Source organism: Tachyglossus aculeatus, chromosome X1 (assembly GCF_015852505.1).
Source record: "Tachyglossus aculeatus isolate mTacAcu1 chromosome X1, mTacAcu1.pri, whole genome shotgun sequence".
Lineage (NCBI taxonomy): Eukaryota > Metazoa > Chordata > Mammalia > Monotremata > Tachyglossidae > Tachyglossus > Tachyglossus aculeatus.
In genome coordinates, this window is record NC_052101.1 from 74,669,234 (window position 1) to 74,688,232 (window position 18,999).

At 41.7% G+C, this 18,999-nt stretch overlaps 1 protein-coding gene across 1 annotated transcript in view; it reads left to right on the plus strand.

The window, feature by feature from the left end:
• Positions 1–18,172, plus strand: part of DENND6A (DENN domain containing 6A) — a 67,667-nt gene extending 49,495 nt beyond the window's left edge. The window contains exons 12-20 of the mRNA XM_038772545.1: positions 333–427; positions 5,246–5,311; positions 6,757–6,821; positions 10,211–10,300; positions 11,305–11,358; positions 11,753–11,862; positions 12,014–12,116; positions 14,684–14,758; positions 15,741–18,172. Coding sequence (XP_038628473.1) covers positions 333–427; positions 5,246–5,311; positions 6,757–6,821; positions 10,211–10,300; positions 11,305–11,358; positions 11,753–11,862; positions 12,014–12,116; positions 14,684–14,758; positions 15,741–15,872 — 790 coding nt within the window. The 3' untranslated portion in view covers positions 15,873–18,172. The remainder of the gene's footprint in view (positions 1–332; positions 428–5,245; positions 5,312–6,756; positions 6,822–10,210; positions 10,301–11,304; positions 11,359–11,752; positions 11,863–12,013; positions 12,117–14,683; positions 14,759–15,740) is intronic.
• Positions 18,173–18,999: the final 827 nt, after the last annotated feature.

Sequence of the window (18,999 nt, forward strand, 5' to 3'; positions counted from 1 at the left end):
TCTAGTTTGGAAACTGTTCTTCTAAGAGAGGGGCTCTTGTCTGTCTTCATATAGCTGGATACTGCTAATGGGACTTCTATTTGGGGAAAATAGAGGCCCAAAGCGTAAAAGATTAATTCAGATGTTTTTTGGGTGGGAGTTTTTGCATTACTTTTACCTGAATGAGTAGTATTCCTGTCTAAGTATTATATTAGACAGTATCGTGCCTTTTATTTGAAAGAAGAAATGGCAGCACCACAATATCTATATATTGTCCACTCAAATGAATATACATAAAATTATTTTTGGTACCAATTCTTATTTTTTCTATGTTTCATTTTTGTTTTGTTTAGGCCTTCTGTCATTTTAGGAGTCACAAACCCATTTTTTGCTAAAACTCTTCAGCACTGGCCACACATTATTCGAATAGGAGACATTAAATTGGCAGGTACAGTATAAATTCAGTGTCTTTTTAAGGATAGAAAATAACTTTTTTATTCCACCTGTGTTTTAGGTTATACCACTTGAGTGTGAGGGTGTGGGTTGGAATAATCTTTGTTGCTTAAATTGAGATTGTTTGGGTGTCATTTACTGACTGTGCTGGAAATGTATGTTAATCTGTTCATTTATATGCTGATAAAATGAAACAGGTGAAATGGCTCATAAGGATTATTTCCTATTTGAAGGATAGGAGAGCAGTTCTTATGATATTCATTTTTTTGATCTTTATTACTCATATGAATCTGATTTTGCCAGGAATCATGAACTTAACTTTTCATAATTTTAAAAACTTTTGTTACATTTCCACATTTAATGCAGAATAAGGATTGGTATTATAAAATTGCAGGAGAAGAGCACTTTTGGATCATCTATCTTAAAGTATATCTTTCACTTAAACCCATAAATCTCTTAAATGTCCTTTTCTTTACCAAAAAAAGTCCTGAACTCTCCAAATGTAGTCCAAAAGCAGCAGCCACTCTTAAAACTTATATGCATTTAATGGTATATCTGAATCTCCTTTGCTTTGAAAATGATTTTTTAAAAATTTCATTATACAATTTTCAAGAAAGTTAAGCGTTGCCTCTTGCCAAGGTTGTACCAGATCAGTCGAGCCATCATATTAATTGAGCACTTACTCAGTGCAGAGCACTGTACTAAGTATTTGGGAGAGTACACTACAGTAGATTTGGTAGACATGTTCCCTGCCTACATCTCAGGTTGCTGGGCTGTAGGTGATCCTAGAAAATAGTGGCTCAAGAAGAGATGTCACGATTGGTTTGATTCAAAGTCCATCTTTGTTTAAGCTCTGACAGTTCAATGTTCAACACCAGTCATCCAGGTTAATAAGACTGAGTAGTTGAAGAATGTTTTTATCTTTAAACTTAGTTCCAGCAGTTCTGCTCTTAAATGATCTTGGGCTAGGCAACTCTAACAATTATAATGTGGCTTTTCACTGTTTGGTTTTCTTTTTCAGTAGTAAAAGTTCCTGCTAGGAATCTCTGTAGTTTAGGTAAAGGGACCTGTAGCATGAATTGATCTTAACATGAATTGATTGGTGAGGTAATGATGTATTTAAATGAAATAAATTTTGTTAGAGAAAGTAATCATAAAATTAGGTCTTAAATTATAGTAAATAGGTTGTTTTTTCAAAGCTCCCAAATAGTGCCTATAAATCCCACGTGTGGTATGATGTGTGTAACATTTCCCCTACTTCCTGAATTCCTTACCACTTCTCTGATATGCGTGTAGTTTGGTGATTATTTTGTGTAACTTATTTAGAGTTTGGACTCTGAAACAGAGCCATGTGCGAATGTTTAAAACTTTTCTGTAGAAAATTCCCAGTGAAGAAATAATTCCCAAGTGCATCAAAGTGACAAGAAAATTGTGAGTGACTTGAAATATTACCTAATGCAGGCATTGGCAATCTTTTTTTTTATTTTTAAGAAGAATCAAACAAAATGAAACCGATGAGGAGTTGGTCAACAAAGAGCCGTGGAGTTTATGGCCCCCATGTGGCTGCTTCAGAGCAATAAGATGTGCTGCAAGTGGGGATGGGAAAGGACAGCAAAGCAGAGGCAAGGAAAGGCAGGAATCAGCAACAGGAAGCTCGCTTGGGGTTTTGTGATAGGGTTGGGGGAGGTTGACCCCCAGAAGACTACGGGCCCAGTTCCCTTCCTCAAGACTCCCCAGGAGGACAACAAAGCCCAGATTCATGCTGTTCTGACTGAGTATCCTTCCGATCTGTCCAGAGAGGGCATTTCCACCCTACACGTCATCTGGAAGTAGTGGAATCCCCACCCTCCAAGCATGCTCCCATGCACTCAGTAGCTTTTCCACTGTCCCTTGCCCCCTGTTCCCCTGACTTCTCCCTCATTTTCCAGCTCCAAAAAGCTTCAGGACTGGGAAGGGAGGATGCAGAAGGAGGGCCGTGTCCTGGCCCACAGGGAGGAGCGGAAGGCTTCCATCTGCACTAGTGCCAGCAGGAGAAGCTGGGTGAGGCAGGGATTGGGGAATTTGGTAAGAACAGTGCTTGTTGGAGAATGGGAGAGAGGTAGAGAGAGAGAAAGAGAACTGAACTTACATCTAGTTGTTTTCCTATTCCTCCATCCCCACTGCTGTATGCCCAGGTATTTGCAGCCCCTGGTTCAGTGGCTGAACCTTAGGCAGGTCACTTAACTTCTCTGTGCCTCAGTTGCTTCATCCGTAAAATGGGGATTATGACTGTGAGCCCCATGTGGGTCATGGACTGAGTCCAACCTGATTAGCTTGTATCTACCCCAGCACTTAGTTCAGTGCCTGACACATAGTAAGCACTGAATAAATACCCTTAAGGGAAAAAAAAACAACTTGCCCCTGTCCCAACGTTTAGCCCACTTGTGCTTGCTATCAGTGTGCACTGTGCCCAGTACAGGGGCTGATCTTGATCGCTATGTATTTTACAGGATGAGCGATCCCCTTCCCTGTGTCTTAGCCGGCCCACCTTACAGTCTAGAGGGGGAGACAGACATTACTATGAAAAAATAAATTACGGATATGTACATAAGTGCTGTGGGGCTGAGGGAGGGGTGAATAAAGGGTGCAAATCCAAGTGCGAAGGTGACACTGAAGGGAGTGGAAGAAGAGGAAATGAGGGCTTAAGTCAGGGAAGGCCTCTTGGAGGAGATGTGCTTTTAATAAGGATTTGGAGGTGGGGAGAGTGATTGTCAGATATGAAGGGGGAGGGCATATCAGGATAGGCAGGACGTGGGTGAGAGGTCAGTGGCGAGAAAGACGAGATTGAGGTACAGCGAATAGGTTGGCATTAGAGGAGTGAAGGGTGCTGGCTGGGATGTAGTAGAAAGCAGCGAGGTAAGGTAGGAGGGGGCAAAGTGATTGAGTGCTCTAAAGCCACTGATAAGGAGTTTCTCTCGAGGAGTGGGGAAACACAGCCTGAACGTTTTTGTAGAAAGACAATCCGGGCAGCAGAGTCAAGTGTGGACTGGAGCGGGGAGAGACAGGAGGCTGGGAGGTCAGCAAGGAGACTGATGCAGTAATCAAGGTAGAAGTGAGATATAATAATAATAATGATGGCATTTATCATCATCATCATCAATCGTATTAAGCACTTACTCTGTGCAAAGCACTGTTCTAAGCACTGGGGAGGTTACAAGGTGATCAGGTTGTCCCATGTGGGGCTCACAGTCTTAATCCCCATTTTACAGATGAGGTAACTGAGGCACAGAGAAGTGAAGTGACTTGCCCAAAGTCACACAGCTGACAAGTGGCAGAGCCGGGATTTGAACCCATGACCTCTGACTCCAAAGCCCGTGCTCTTTCCACTGAGCCACGCTGCTTCTCATATGTGCTGTAGGGCAGAAATCCATCTGTAGGAGAAGTCAGGACAGAGGCAGGGGCGTGGATCAGGATAGCCTAAATTGCACCGAAGGGACTATCCTCTGCTTATGTCCTTGCCCCTCTTGCTGGTGGTTCCCCCCTTTTTTTTCTCACTGCACCCACTCTTTCAACACCTGCTCCTATCCTAGCTTCTGGTCTTGCTGTCTTCATTACTCCTCCTCCAGCAGCTGCCAGCATTCATACCCCTAATTCTACTTACAGTTTTCCCCATCTCCTTCCCCACCCTAGGCCCTTGAGCAGGCAGGCTCCTCAGGCATCACCCACCTCCCCAGATCCCTCCTCCTCTTTCCCTACCAATCAGCGATATTTACTGAGCGCCTATTTTGTGCGGAGCACTGTACTAAATGCTTGGGAGAGTACATGCAATAGAGTTAGTAGACATGGTCCTTGCCCTTGAGGAATTTACAGTCTAGCATGGGAGAAAGTAGATATTTAGGTGAGGGAGTGCTTAAGGTATACGATGTGTACCAAAGTGGGTTGCAAGTGCACAAGTGTGTGGCTCGCACAAAGTTGTGGTGTAATAGGGGGTTGAAGCCAGGGGAGAAGGGACATTATTAATCAGGGAAGTCCTCCTGGAGATGTGAGCACTTATTGAGCGCATATTATGTGCAGAGCCCTGTACTAAGTGCTTGGGAGGGTACAGTACTATAGAATTAGCGGACATATTCCCTGCCCATAACAAGCTTGCAGTCTAGAGTTGGAGACAGACATTGCTATGAATAAATAATTTATAATATATAATTTTAAAAAGTATACATAAGTGCTGTAGTGTTGGAGGAAGATGGGGAAAGCAGTGGTTTAGCCTATAAATACCAAGTAAGAGGAAGGATCTAAATCCCCACTGCTCTGATCAGGTCATCCCATTAGCCATCCTTAACACTCATGCCTTTATTCCACTTATTCATTTAGTTACTAATTTTTTCTTGCTTTAGTTACCAGTTACACCTTACATTTTCCCTTCTTTTCCCATTGTCTTTATACTGTGTATCTGCGATTCTCTCCCCTCCCCCAATTAAATTATAACCTCCTCAAGAACAGGGACTGTGTCTTCTATTGTACATTACCAGGTTCCTGGTATTAACGAGTCGACCGACTCTTACGTTGTAGTCTCCCAAGGACTTAGTACAGTGCCCTGCCCACAAGAAGTGTTTAATAAATATGATGGATTGATAGAATCATTTGCGTGCTTACAATGTGTAGGGCTCTACACCTAATGGTCACTCAAACAACTCTTTAAGGCTTTGGGGTTGTTTCTTTAGTCCTTCCTACCCATAATCGTAATTTCATGTTTAAATATGTTTCGCTAATATTGTTAAATTGATAATAACCAAACTAGGATGAAAAAATATTAAAGCTGTAATATTTTATGTAGGTGAAATTCCCAAACAAATGAAAGTGAAAAAGCTGAAGAACCTAAAGACCTTGGATTCCAAACCAGGTAGTACCTTTGATTTTTTTTTTTCCATCTGGGTTAAGTGGTGATTGTATTTTTCTTCCGTTTTTAACATTTTTCCTGTCCTGTAATTCCCAGCCTCCCTCTCTTTACCACTCCCTCTGCCCCTTTCCCTCTTCCCTCTTCTTACCCATGTCCCTGGATTCTCGTTGATCTATATGTCTGCTTCTTCCATTAACATGTCTCTGTACTTTTTGATCTTCCTCTCTGGCCTTCTGCATTCTCAGTTGCTTTTGTCACCTCCTGTTACCTCTCCTAATTTCCCCTTTCCATTCACCCTTTTCTCTGCCTCTCAGTATCCTTCATCTAGAGACGATGGTATTTATTAAGTGTTCACTGTATGCCAAGCACTCAAAGCTGAGTTAGATCCCAGCGCGTAGAACAGTGCTTGGCACATATTGCCATTATTATTGTTATTATTATTATTATACCAAGCAGATCAGCTACAGTCCCTGACCCATGTGAGGCTCACAGCCTAAGGGAGAGAAAACAGGTTTGGGTTTTTTTTTTTAACAAATGAGGAAACCGGGGCCCAGAGACATTAAGTAACTTACCCAAGGTCACAGAGTAGGCCAGTAGCAGAGCTGGGACTAGAACCTGAGTCTCCTGACTTTGAAGCCTGTATTTGTTTCACTAGGCCATGCTGCCTTCCCATTACTGATGTAAGCCTTTATCATTGACTCTGCTTTTTGTTTTTAACTGCTTTGCAGCCTTTCTGTCCCTCTTTCCTTCCACCCGCTCTCCAATCACTGCCTTCTGTGTCTGTCCCTCATCTTGAATTTTCCTTTCTCAGTGTCCCTTGCCACTCTCTTTGACTCCAACTGACCCTTTCTCAGCAGAATAATGGATGCAGGACTGAAGGGTAGTTGGTGACATGCAGGAAGGGCAAGGCTAGAACTACTCTTCTTTCCTTGACAGGACCGTTTTGGGTGCAGTTCTGCTCCTATGAGAGTGTGGAACTGCAGCAGGAGGTGGAAGGGGGTGGAAGGGAGGGGAGGGGATGACATTGTGGCATGAGACAAGGGTATTGATGATGTTGGTATTTGTTAAGCACTTACAATGTACCTGGCACCATCCTAAGTACTGGGGTGGATACAAGCAAAAGGAGTTGGACACAGTCCCTGTCCCACACAGGGCTCACAGTCTTCATCCCCATTTTACAGATGAGCTAACTGAGGCCCAGAGAAGTGAAGTGTCTTGCCCAAGGTCCCACAGCAGACACAGGCTGAGCCAGGATTAGAACCCAGGTCCTTCTGACTCTCAGGCCCGTGCTCCATCCACTAGGCCATGCTGCTTCTGAGTATTGTCTGGGAACCATCCAAGCCCACAGTAAGGCTCAGAACCTAGGCCCATCTTGCTTTTGTATCAGTAGAGGTCTAATTGTGGGGGCTTTTCTAAAAATGTTCCTTGTCTTTGTTTAATTTTTCTAGGTGTCTATTCTTCTTATAAACCATTCTTGAATCGAGATGAAGAAGTCATAAAACAGCTACAAAAGGTAATTTTTTAAAATATATTTACTTTGAAACCCGACTTGTCCCATGGTGAGTCATGGCTTCGTAGGGTGCTCCCCATCAAAGTCAGGTAACCAATATGAAGGTTCAAACTCAATTTTTGTTTGCTTTTCTGTTAGAGCAAATCCAGATTCTCCATTGGAGATATCTAGATTTTCCCTTAGTAGGACTCCAAATAAACTTAAAATTAGCCAAAGTGAAAAATTCACGTTTGATTACCTTCTATCTGAATGGCAAACTTAACCAATATTCATGTTAGTTTTTGAACCTTGTTGTTGCAAATAATAGTTAAAACAGCATACAGTGCTACATGAGAAGCAGCATGGCCTGGTGGAAAGGACATAGGCCTAGGAGTCAGAGGACCTGGGTTCTAATCCCAGCTCTGCCAATTGCTTGCTCTGTGACTTTGGACAAGTCACTTCTCTGTGCCTCAGTTTCCTCAACTGTAAAATGGGGGTACATGTTCTCCCTCTTATACTGTGAGCCCCATGTGGGACAGGGACTGCGTCCGACCTGATCAATTTGTACATACCCCAGCGCTTAGAACGGTGTTTGACATATAGTAAGCGCTTAACAAATACCATTAAAAAAAAAACTCTGCCGCACCATCCTTCTTGTCAAACTGGAAATTGAAGTGGATATGACAAGTGAGCCAAAGTCAGGTGACATGTGAACTGGAATTCTCTCCACTGGCGCTCCAAGGCCCATTGTAAACAACAGCCTGAGTTCCTTAGCCATCCACCTGCCAACATGGAAGAAATCTGAAATGTTGGGAAGGATGTGGCGGTTTGAAAATTACAGCCAAGACCGAAGTGATTAGATTCCCAAAAAGTGAGGACTTTTGTAGTGTTATTGTTTCTGAAAGGTTGAATTTAGCCTGCTACTTTTTTTCCCCCTGCGTACCTGTCTTCCCTTCTCTTATACTGTGAGTGCCCGGTAGACCAGACACTCTGTCAGAATTAATGTCTATTGATTATTTTCCCCCAGGGCTTGGTACTATATTTTGAATATTGTCAGCACTTAACAAATGTTAGTAAGGATTAATTAACGTAGTCTCCCAAGAATGCATCAGGGGATATACTGAGTCCACAGCTGAATTTGTTCATTCATGCAGTTGTGTTTATTGAGCACTTACTGTGTGCAGAGCACTGTACTAAGTGCTTGGGAAGGGCAGTTCAGCAACAAAGAGAGAAAATCCCTGCCTATAATAGAACTCAATACCTATTCTCCATCCTAGGCAGACTGTGAGTCCGTTGTGGGACCTGATTATCTTGTATCTGCCACAGTACTGAGTGCCGTGCTTGGCACATAGTAAGCACTTAACAAATACCACAATTATTATTATTATTGCATCTGGACTCCCCTGAAGCCTCCTTGGGATTCTATTTCAAGCAACAGACTGAACTGAGGGAGCCTGCAGGGGTGATTTCCCATTAACAAATTAAGCAGGTTAACTGCCTCCCTCCCCTCCTGTTGGTAAAGTGGAAGTAGGAGGGAGTTTTGTTGCTCTATGTGCTTATAGGGCAACCTGTTGGTTAGGGTTAGACCTTCAAAGGAGGACTCCAGGAAACTTCCTGGAGTTCCTCCAAAGGATCAATTAAATAACCCAGAGCTTTCATAAGTATACCCAAAAAGTTTCATTTGTTTCTATCCAACTACAAACTCTCAGAGAGCACGGACTGGGGCTTTTAATGTATGTTCCCAAGAGCCTTGCTTAGGGCTCTCCAAGGAGTCCGTTCTTAGCCTCTGGCTGACCAAAGAGCACATACAGCAGGAATTCTATATCTATTTTGCTTTCAGAAATCACCGAGGGACAGCCTTCCAGAGTAAAAGTGGTGCTTCAGCTCTTCTCAGGTTAGCCTAATGTTTGAATTAGACTTCCAAGGAGGCTGCAGTAGGGTCGAAGAGAAGATGAGGGAAGGTTTTTGGGAAGGCTAGGAGTTGGGGGGAAAGATAAGGTCCAGAAGAGTTCCAGGGAATGTCAGGGTCCTGGATTCTGCCCACACAACCTGGGCCAGGCCCAGTAAATATTCAAGGCTTTGCTGTTGAGCAGTAGCAGAGGTTCAAACCACATTGCCAGATGGCATCAACAGAAACATAATCCGAATCGAAGATTGACCAGGCTCATTTTTCACGTTGCCATGCCTCCCTTATGACTAATACCCTCATAATCTTTCTTGTAACCAAGGAAGCATCTTAGAACCAGATGTTCCAGTATGAAATGAAAATAATTGATCCCACAGAAATAATTTTAGCTGGTGTCTTGAGATTTGAGGAGCCATTGAGCACCTACTATGTGCAGAGCACTGGACTAAGCTTGGGAGTTCAGTAATTAGAGACTCTATCCCTGCCTTGAAGAGGATTTTAGTCTAGTGGGAGAGACAGGAACAAAATAATTTACACATAGAATAGAAAGGAAAAATAGTCATATAGGTGACTAATTGCTACAGGTGGTGTGAGTGCATAAATGCATTTTTGGTGTGGAAGTTCTGAGGTGGTAGTTAGGGAATATGACCTGGAAAGAAGAAAAAAATGAATTGGGGAAAGCCTAATAATAATACTAATAATAACTGTGATATTAAGTGCTGTGTGTCAAGCACTGTACTAAACACCAGGGTAGATACAAGATAATCAGGTCCCCCATGGGGCTCACAGTCTAAATAGGAGGAAGACTAGGTATTGAATCCCTGTTTTGCAGATGAGGGAACTGACGTACAGAGAAGTAAAGTGACTTACTTAAGGTCACACCACAGACAAGTGTCAGGGCTGGGATTAGAACCCAGGTCCTCTGACTCCTAGGCCCGTATTTTTTCCTACCGGATGAGATGGGATTTCAGGAAGGCTTTGAAAATGGGGAGAGCTGTGTGTGGTCTGGTGGATGTGAGAGGGAGGGAATTTCAGAGAGGAAGTGGGAAAGTCAAGAACAAGGCCCACTGAGGTTAATTTGGGAGGAAGAGCTTAAACTAGGATGTACTGGGAAAACTGGATAAGTAGGAGAGAGCTGATTGCTTTAAAGCCAATGGTCAGGAGTGCCTGCTTGATGACAAGAGTTACCTAATCAAGGCTCTTGAGGAGTGGAGAGACCTGAGAAGTGTGGCCTCTTTGAAAAATGGTCCAGGCAGCAATATAGTGATGGGAAAGACTGGAGATTGGGGAAACTAGTGTGAAGGCTGTGAAAAAACCATCATTATTGTAATGGGATATGATAAGTACCTGAGTCTCAAGGTTGTAGCTGTTTGGACGGAGAGGACAGGGCAGCCCTTCCCAAGCAGAAAAACCATTAAAAAGAACCAACAACACTTTTTTTTCTTATTTTAAATAGTTGTGTTTTATAAAAATAGGTTCTCACTTATTAACCCAAATCATTTTCCAGGGTGTTCAGCAGAAGCGTCCTTCTGAAGCCCAAAGTGCAATTCTGCGGCGTTACTTCTTGGAACTGACACAGAGCTTCATCATTCCATTAGTAAGTTAGCAAATATAGAATACTAACGAACAACTGAGCTGACGAATCTATCAGAAGAGTTCTTAAAACTTTTTCCATTGAAAATGTCTTGTCGATTCAAACGGATCTTGTCGATTGAAACAGATTTATTTTAAGACATTAACTTTCCTGTCGTCTCTTTCTGTTTTAATAAGAGCCTTAATTATTCCCTACTAAATTTGCAGCTTCAAGCAAAGCTAAACTGTAATAGACTCTAAGTCCTAATCTTTTGTCTATCCTCATAGGGAACCTACTTCATCTTTCTGACTGCTCTCTACTTTCTCTGCTTCTGTTTTATGCACATCTCAAGATGCATCAGCCAGAACTGCATGTAGTATTCTAGGCATACCCATATTTCTCTCCCTTCACCACCTTTTTCCCTCATTGAAAAACCTCTGATTTAGGCGAATCTGATGAGGAGCTTGATAGTCTCTAATAATAATAATGGTACTTGTTAAGCACTTACTCTGTGACAGGCACTGTACTAAGCGCTAGGGTGGATTCAAGCAAATTGGGTTGGACACAGTCCCTGTCCCATGTGGGGCTCACATTCTCAATCCCTATTTTCCAGATGAGGGAACTGAGGCCCAGAGGTGTGAAGTGACTTGCCTAAGGTCACACAGCAGACAAGTGGTTAAGCCGGGATTAGAACCCATGACCTTCTGACTCCCGGGCCCGGGCTGTATTCACTAAGCCATGCTGCTTCTCTAGACTATAAGCTTGTTGTGGGCAGGGAACGTGCCTACCAATTATGTTGTGTTGTATTCTCCCAACTACTTAGTCCAGTGCTCAGCATGCAGTAAGTGCTCAATAAATACCATTGATTGATTGACTCCGAGAGTCCAGATCTCTTCCTAGGGTGATTAGCCACCAGGAACATCATCAGTCATTTTAAAGTGTGTTAATATATTGTGCAAGTTAAAATCTGGAACATAAAATATGTGAGACCTGTCACTTGCATATCATTTTTCTTTGGTTTGATTTAGGAACGGTATGTGGCAAGTTTGATGCCTTTGCAGAAGAGCATTTCTCCATGGAAGGTATAAATTTTGTCATATCAATTTTTAGTAAGAGTCGGGTCTTCCCTGGAAAATGAAGTGGAAGATTCATTCATTCATTCAATCGTATTTATTGAGCGCTTACTGTGTGCAGAGCACTGTACTAAGCGCTTGGGAAGTACAAGTTGGCAACATATAGAGATGGTCCTTACACAAGAGTGGGCTCACAGTCTAGAAGATGGTGATGATTATGTAGACAAATCAATTTTAAGAAAAACTTTATCCTTAATTTTCCAAATAGACTAAAGTGAAGGTTTGGGACTAAATTATCTCATTAATTTACCTATGTTCTCCATTTTTTACTTGATGAGTCTGACAGTTATAATTTAACCACTGAAAAGTCCCAGTGACAACCTGTTTTTTTTCATTTTTTTAGAGTCCACCTCAGTTGAGACCATTTCTTCAAGAAGAATTTATGAAAACACTTGAGAAAGCAGGACCTCAGCTAACCTCCAGATTAAAAGGAGATTGGATAGGACTCTACAGGTGAGTGTGGTATAGTAGATTTGTTTTTCTCCAATGCCAGATTTCTTTCACACTGCTTCTGAGTTTTGGACTTTGCATAATTTACTGAGGCACATTTAGGGATGAAAAGGAGGAAGAGGAATAGCAAAATGAAAAATTTTCTCTTTTCAAGGCATTTTCTAAAATCTCCAAACTTCGATGGCTGGTTCAGGACACGGCAGAAGGAAATGACGCAGAAATTGGAAGCATTACACTTAGAAGCTCTTTGTGATGAGGTTAGACCATATCTTTTTTTTGTCCCCCACACCTTTGGTAAATAAAAAATGTCAAAGGGTAAAATTATTCTTTCAGAACCTCTTATTACAGTATGTAGGCCTTGACTCGGCTCCGCATGCACATGCACGACCCTTTCGTCTATCATCGCATCATGTTCTATATAGATGGGCATGTGATGTCAGGAGAATGTTCCCTAATGTTCAAAACACATGGTGAAAACACACATCATAGGAGAATTCACTCTAATATAAAAATAGAAAATACAGCCCATATTCTGAAAGTTCTAGGTTTTGAGATAAAGGAATCAAGTTCCTGTTTAGCCATTTTTCTTAGAGCATAGACAGAATTTAATTTTACATTTTGACTCAAAACCATTTTCAGAAATATAAAGAATAAGTAGTAATTATGGTACTTGCTAAACACTTAATTTGTGCCAGGCACTGCACTAAACACTGGGGAAGATAAAAGATAATAAGGTTGAGCACAGTCCCTGTCCCACATGGGGCTCACAATCTAAGTAGGATCCCCGTTTTACAGATGAGAAAGCTGAGACACAGAGAAGTTCAGTGACTTGTCCAAGGCCACACAGCAGATAAGTGGCAGAGCTGAGAGTAGAACCCAGGTCCTCTGACTCCCAGACCTGTGCTCTTTCCATCAGACCACACTGCTTCTCTTGTTAAATTTATTTATAGATTTCAACCTTGAGGCAGACTGCCATAAATGTTGTTATTTGGAACATTTTAAAGTGGAGATAGGATAATGGTAAAAGTAAGCAAGGACTTGCTGAGAGAGTTGATACAGTATTGCCATGAGTTGACAGTGGAAACATTATCCAGTCTTGGCTTCACTGACATTGTCCTCTCCTAATTCTCCTCTTATCTCTCTGATCACACATTCTAAGGATCTTTCCCAGGCCCCTCCTCTGTCTCTCAACCCCTAACTGTGGGAGTCGCTCAAGGCTCAGTTGTGGGTCCACTTCTATTCTCTCTCTATACCCATTCCCTTGGAGAATTCATTCGTTCCCGTGGCTTCAACTACCATCTCTATGCAGATGATTCCCAAATCTTCACCTCCAGTCCTGATCTCTCTCCCTTTCTGCAGTCTCATATTTCCTCCTGCCTTTAAGGTGTATATTTACTTGGATGTCCCACCAAAATGCTTGAATTTTACCCAGCCCTTAGTACAGTGCCTGGCACTTAATAAGCGCTTAACAAATACCATTTAAAAAAGAGGTCCAAAACAGAACTCATCTTCACACCCAAACCCTGTTCTCCCCCGACTTTCCCATTATTGTAGACAACACCACTATCCTCCCTATCTCACAAGCCTGTAACTAGGGAATCATCCTCAACTCACCTCTCTTATTCAACCTACAAATTCAATCTGTCACCAAATCCTGTAAGTTCTACCTTCACAGCATCACTGAAATCTGCCCTTTCCTCTCCGTCCAAACTGCTGCCATGTTGGTCCAAGCTCTTATCCTATCCCACTTTGATCACTGCATCAGCCTCCTTACTGACCACCCTACCTCCTGTCTCTCCCCACTCCAGTCTATACTTCCCTCAGCTGCCCGGATCTTTTAAAAAAAAAAAAAAAAAAAGTTCAGTCCAGATTTCCCCACTGAAGAATTTCCAGTGGTGGCCCATCCACCTCCACATCAAACAGAAACTCCTTACCATTGGCTTTAAAGCATTCACTGACCTACCTTACTTCACTGATTTCCAGCATGTTCACTTTACTCCTGTAACACCACTATATCTCGCTTTTGTTTACCTTGCTGCCGACCCCTTGCCCGTGTTCTCCCTCTGGCCTGGAACTCCCTCTCCTGAATTCATATCCAACAGAAGATCACTTTCCCCACCTTCAAGGGCTTATTAAATCACATCTCCTTCATGAGGCATTCCCTGACTAAGCCCTCATTTCCCCTATTCTCTCTTCCTTCTATGTTGCCCTTGCGCTTGGATTTGTACCCTTTATTCACCCTGCCCTCAGCCCCACAACACTTATGTACATATCTGTAATTTATTTATCTATATTAATGTCTGTCTCCCCCTCTAGATTGTCAACTCCTTGTGGGAGTGTGTCTACCAACTCTGTTGTATTGTACTTTCCCAAGTACTTAGTACAGTTCTCTGCACACAGTAAGCACTCAATAAATATGATAGATTGATCGATGCCCACATGCATGCAAACTCATGTTAACCCACTTTCAAGTTTGTGCTCAAATAACCACACCAGCCCCTCAGTATCCTCTCCTGCTGAATCAACATAGATCAATTAAAGCTTTATTGAAAGTGCTTCCATTATATAGTAGAAAATACCCCCCCCCCACCTCAACCCCACAGCACTTATGTACAGGTCTTTAAATTATATATTAGAAATTTATCATTTATACTGTCTGTCTCTTCCTCTAAAACTGTAAGCTCGTTATGGGCAGGGAATGTGTCCCTAATTCTGTTGCGTTCTGCCAAACGCTTAGTTCAGTGCTCTGTACATAGTAATCACTCAATAAATACCATTGATTGATAGATTGATTTCATCATGTGAAACTTGCTTGCTTTTATAGGATTTGCTTCTCTGGACCCAGAAACATACTGAGGTAGAAACAGTGGACCTTGTATTAAAGTTGAAGAGTAAACTGGTATGTAAACAAAAGTTAGGCCAATGAAGCCCTTTTTTTTCCCAAAAAATTTCTGGAATTTGGTTGGACAGTCCACTGCACCACCACAGTGTTCAGCCAGAACACATATGACCCTTGCACATAATATTCATAATAATAATCCTTAGACTGTAATACTTTAGACTGTGTCCTTGTGGTGGGCAGGGAATGGGTCTGTTATATTGTTGTTTGTACTCTCCCAAACAGTACAGTGCCCTGCACACAGTAAGCACTCAATAAATGACTGATTGATTATTATTATTATTATGGTATTCATTCCTTCCTGTGTGCCAGGCCCTGTATAAGCACTAGGATATATACAAGGTAATTAGGCCAGAAACATGTCGGACCCACAGTCTAAGGGGCAGCAACGGGGACAGGTATTGAATTCCCATTTTACAGAGGATGCACCTTAGGCACAGAGAAGTTACCCAAGGTCAAAACAGCAGGCAGTGTTCTAAGTGCTGGTGTAGATTCAAGGTAATCATGTCCCTCATGGGACTTACGGTCTAAGTAGGAGGGAGAACAGGTATTGAATCTCCATTTTGCAAATGAGAGAATTGACACACAAGAGAAGCTATGTGAGTTGCCCAAGGGCACACAGCAAGTACACGAGCAAGCTGGGATTAGAACCCAGGGCCTCCGGCTCCCAGGCCCATGTTCTTTCCACTAGGTCATGCTGCTTCCTATAATAGTTCGTATATCATTACAAGATTAGTACCCTGTAGGCTAAAACTCACATCTTGTTACTCTTATTTAGAGCAAAAAAATGAATCCTAGATTTGGTTCCTTCAAATGACTGCAGGAAAGTTCTCTGATTTCATGGGTTTTGTGAATAGTGTATTAAAGGTAAGTTCTAAAAGTCATGAGATCAGTAGATAATGGGAAGTTTTTCATTTTAGAAATGTCAAACATTCCTGAAAAGTGAGAGAATTTGAAAAACTATTATATGTTCTCTCTATAGTTACAGGTTGATCGTGAACAGCTGCCTGTGAAACCTGGCACTGTGGAAAAGTTACGGATGCATATCGAAGCAATTATTTTAGCGCTGCCAGAAGACCTGCAGGATATTCTGCTCAAAACTGGCAAAACATGATGTCTGCTTGGATTTTTCAGATCAACAGGATTTTTCAACAATGAAGCATAGGAAACATTTCAGAGACCCTCACAAAGACGATTGAGGCAGAACAATGGAAAGCAGTTAGAGATATTACCAAAAGACATTCTAATGTGTTGAAAATTTTTAGCTCATTTTTTAAACCAAAATTTACAGTGGCTCCACTTTAATACAGACTAATGGATAAATATTTCTATATTTTTTACTTATGTTTAAAAGTGCTCTTATGAGAGACCTGTGAGGGGCAAAAGCATGTAAAATCCCATGCTGCAATGCTGGCATTGCAGATTTATTTTTAAACTAATGCTACTGTGCCCAGTCAAGTTAATTCTCAGGGGAAAGGAACATTCACAGAGGTTAAAAGAGGAAGACAAAAAGAAACCCAAGATGTCCTATCATGTTGATATCTAATTAGTGCCTTCCTTTCTGCCTACATTTTTCACATTACAACCCCAGCCGTTGTTCTTGGGGCTGACTCAGATTTATGTAATGTACCAGATATTTTATTGATTAATCACTACTAATGAATAACAGGTATTTTATGGCTCCAAGGCTGTTAATTAGTAGAGATGACTTTTTCGATCCTACACTTTTTTTATTCCATAACTTTTTGGCCCCCTGTATTTTTGTTTAATTATTATCTCACTAAAGAAGAGAAGCCATGTAATCATGATTTGGAAATGGAGAAACTATTATCCCCTGTCCTTTAATGCTTGGGCCTTTTAGGCCAAATAATATGGGTGCTTCTCTCCAAGCCAGAATTGTTACCAATCTCACAAAGAGAGTGGGTTTTGTTTTATAATGTTTAAATCTTCTGACAAGAAAAAGTGTACATAGGCCTTTAATATGATCGTCTTCGCTGTGATTACCTGAGATGACTTCAGTGGCATTATTTGTTTTGTGGCTCCTTTGTTTTATATATATACAAAAACTGATTCAGTAATATTTCTTGTTTCAGTTTCTTCACTTCTGACTGACACTGAGTCTTTTTTGTCTTTCACTGTTTCAATTCATTTTTTGGACTGGTCAGTTCCATGATGCATAGAAGCCAGAATGTGGATCGGTCATAATGATTGTGCGGTTTGGGCTTCAAAAAGAGGTACAGCAGAAGCCACTTAAAAATAGGCACAGACTGTACAATACTTGTGTAAATAGCCCGATATTAAATTTTCAAGGGCGGAAAACAAATTTAATTGTGTTCCTTCTTAGGTTGCCCAGGTCTCATTTGCTTTCCATTTATATCAATGGAGGACGTACTTCCAAGTATAAAACCGCTACAGTTTTAGAGAAATATACAGTCTTTTTACTCACGAATAAGACCTTGCGGGATCATACCTTACAGTTATGTAAGGGATACCTCACTGGAACAGAGGTGCCAACTTGTCATTTTAAGTATAGGGGCGAAAAGCAGGGAGGGATTTTAGGGAGGGTGAGGAGCAGAAGGGCAACGGTTTCAAATGGGTGATAGCCCAGAGAGCTCCAATTTTGGGTGTTTGGGGGTACTGACTGGATATTCTCAGATCTTGTCAGAGACTTGGGAGAAGCAAGTCTGGCTCAAAAAGCTGGGCGGATGATTGCCCCCAGGCAGCAAGCGCCTGTCTATGCATTGGAAATGAATTGTTTGCTTTGGATTAGATCATGTGTTTTTCACGAATCTGCAGTCCTCCTTGGGGGACAAGAGGAATTACATTTGTACACTAAAACGCTTCATATCTTTCTAGAAAGCCTTATTAAGATGTAAACAGTCACCTTTGTATTTTTTTTACAAGAAGACATATTTTAGTATTCTTTGTTTATATGCAATTTGTGACCAGAAATGAAACTGTAATAGTGTTGATTCAAAAATGAATCTTGAAATGAATGCCACTATATGATGTTTGCTAATTTTCCATTTATCTTGCACACCTGAAGAATAGTGAAGTGGGTGTGGCCATATCTTGTCTGTATTTCTGTATTTTATTTAACTGAAGAATAACCTCTTGAAAATCCTGTAAACTGGGCACCCAGCGGTTGCTTGTCAGTTGACTACAGCTGTACAAAACCATATTGGAAATCTGAGACTGATGTTATTTTCTCAACAATTATTATATATTTGGGAATGATTTTTTTCTTTAAAATCTAAACCCTACCACATACTGTCTACCGTCACTAGCCTCAGAAGGCATCATTGCTTTATGTCTGTTATGGAAGGCTTTTTACTAACTTCTAAGAAGGAGGCTTTGGGGAGAGAAGGCACAGCAGTTGCCTGATGAAATGATTAAAGGTCTCAAATACTAAAATGTGTGGTATTTGTTTTTTTGTTTTGTATTTATTTCAGGACAGGCTAATACTTGAAAATACTTAGGTTAAACATAGCTTTGCTCCTTCCCAACTCACTTCGCTTCCAAAAAGATTTGGTGACAAAGACAAATTGATATTATCTTTCCATGGGTAGGAGCCAGGTGCCCCAAATGTTTTCCAATAGGTAAAGCTGGACAGACTTACTTGATAACATGGGTATTATCTAGTTTTTTTATGGTATGCTTACTGTGTGCCGGGGTAGATACAGGCTAATCAGATTGGACACAGTCCATGTCCCAAATGGGGGCAGGGAGGAGGGGGGGGGTCACAGTTTTAATCCCCCTTTTACAGGTGAGGTAGCTGAGGTGCAGAGAAGTGAAGTAATAATAATAGTTATGCTATTTGTTATGCACTTACTATGTGCCATGCACTGTTCTAAGCACTGGGGTGGATACAAGCAGATCGGGTTGAACATGGTCTGTCTGGCTGGCTGATTGCCAAACGAACCCATCCCCAGGAGATGGGTGACACTACTCCAGTGCTTAATACAGTGCCTGGCACAGTCCTGTGTACCTTCCCGCTGACCTCTCACCCAAATCCTGCCTCTGGCCTGGAATGCCCTTTCTCTTCATACCTGACAGACAATTATTCTCCCCCATTTCAAAGCTCTATTGAAGGCAATCTCCTCCAAGAGGCCGTCCCTCCCTAAGCCCTCTTTCCCTTTTCTTCCACTCCCTTCTGCTGTCACCCTGACTTGCTCCTTTTATTCACTGAGAAGCAGCATGGCTCAGTGGAAAGAGCACAGGCTTTGGAGTCAGAGGTCATG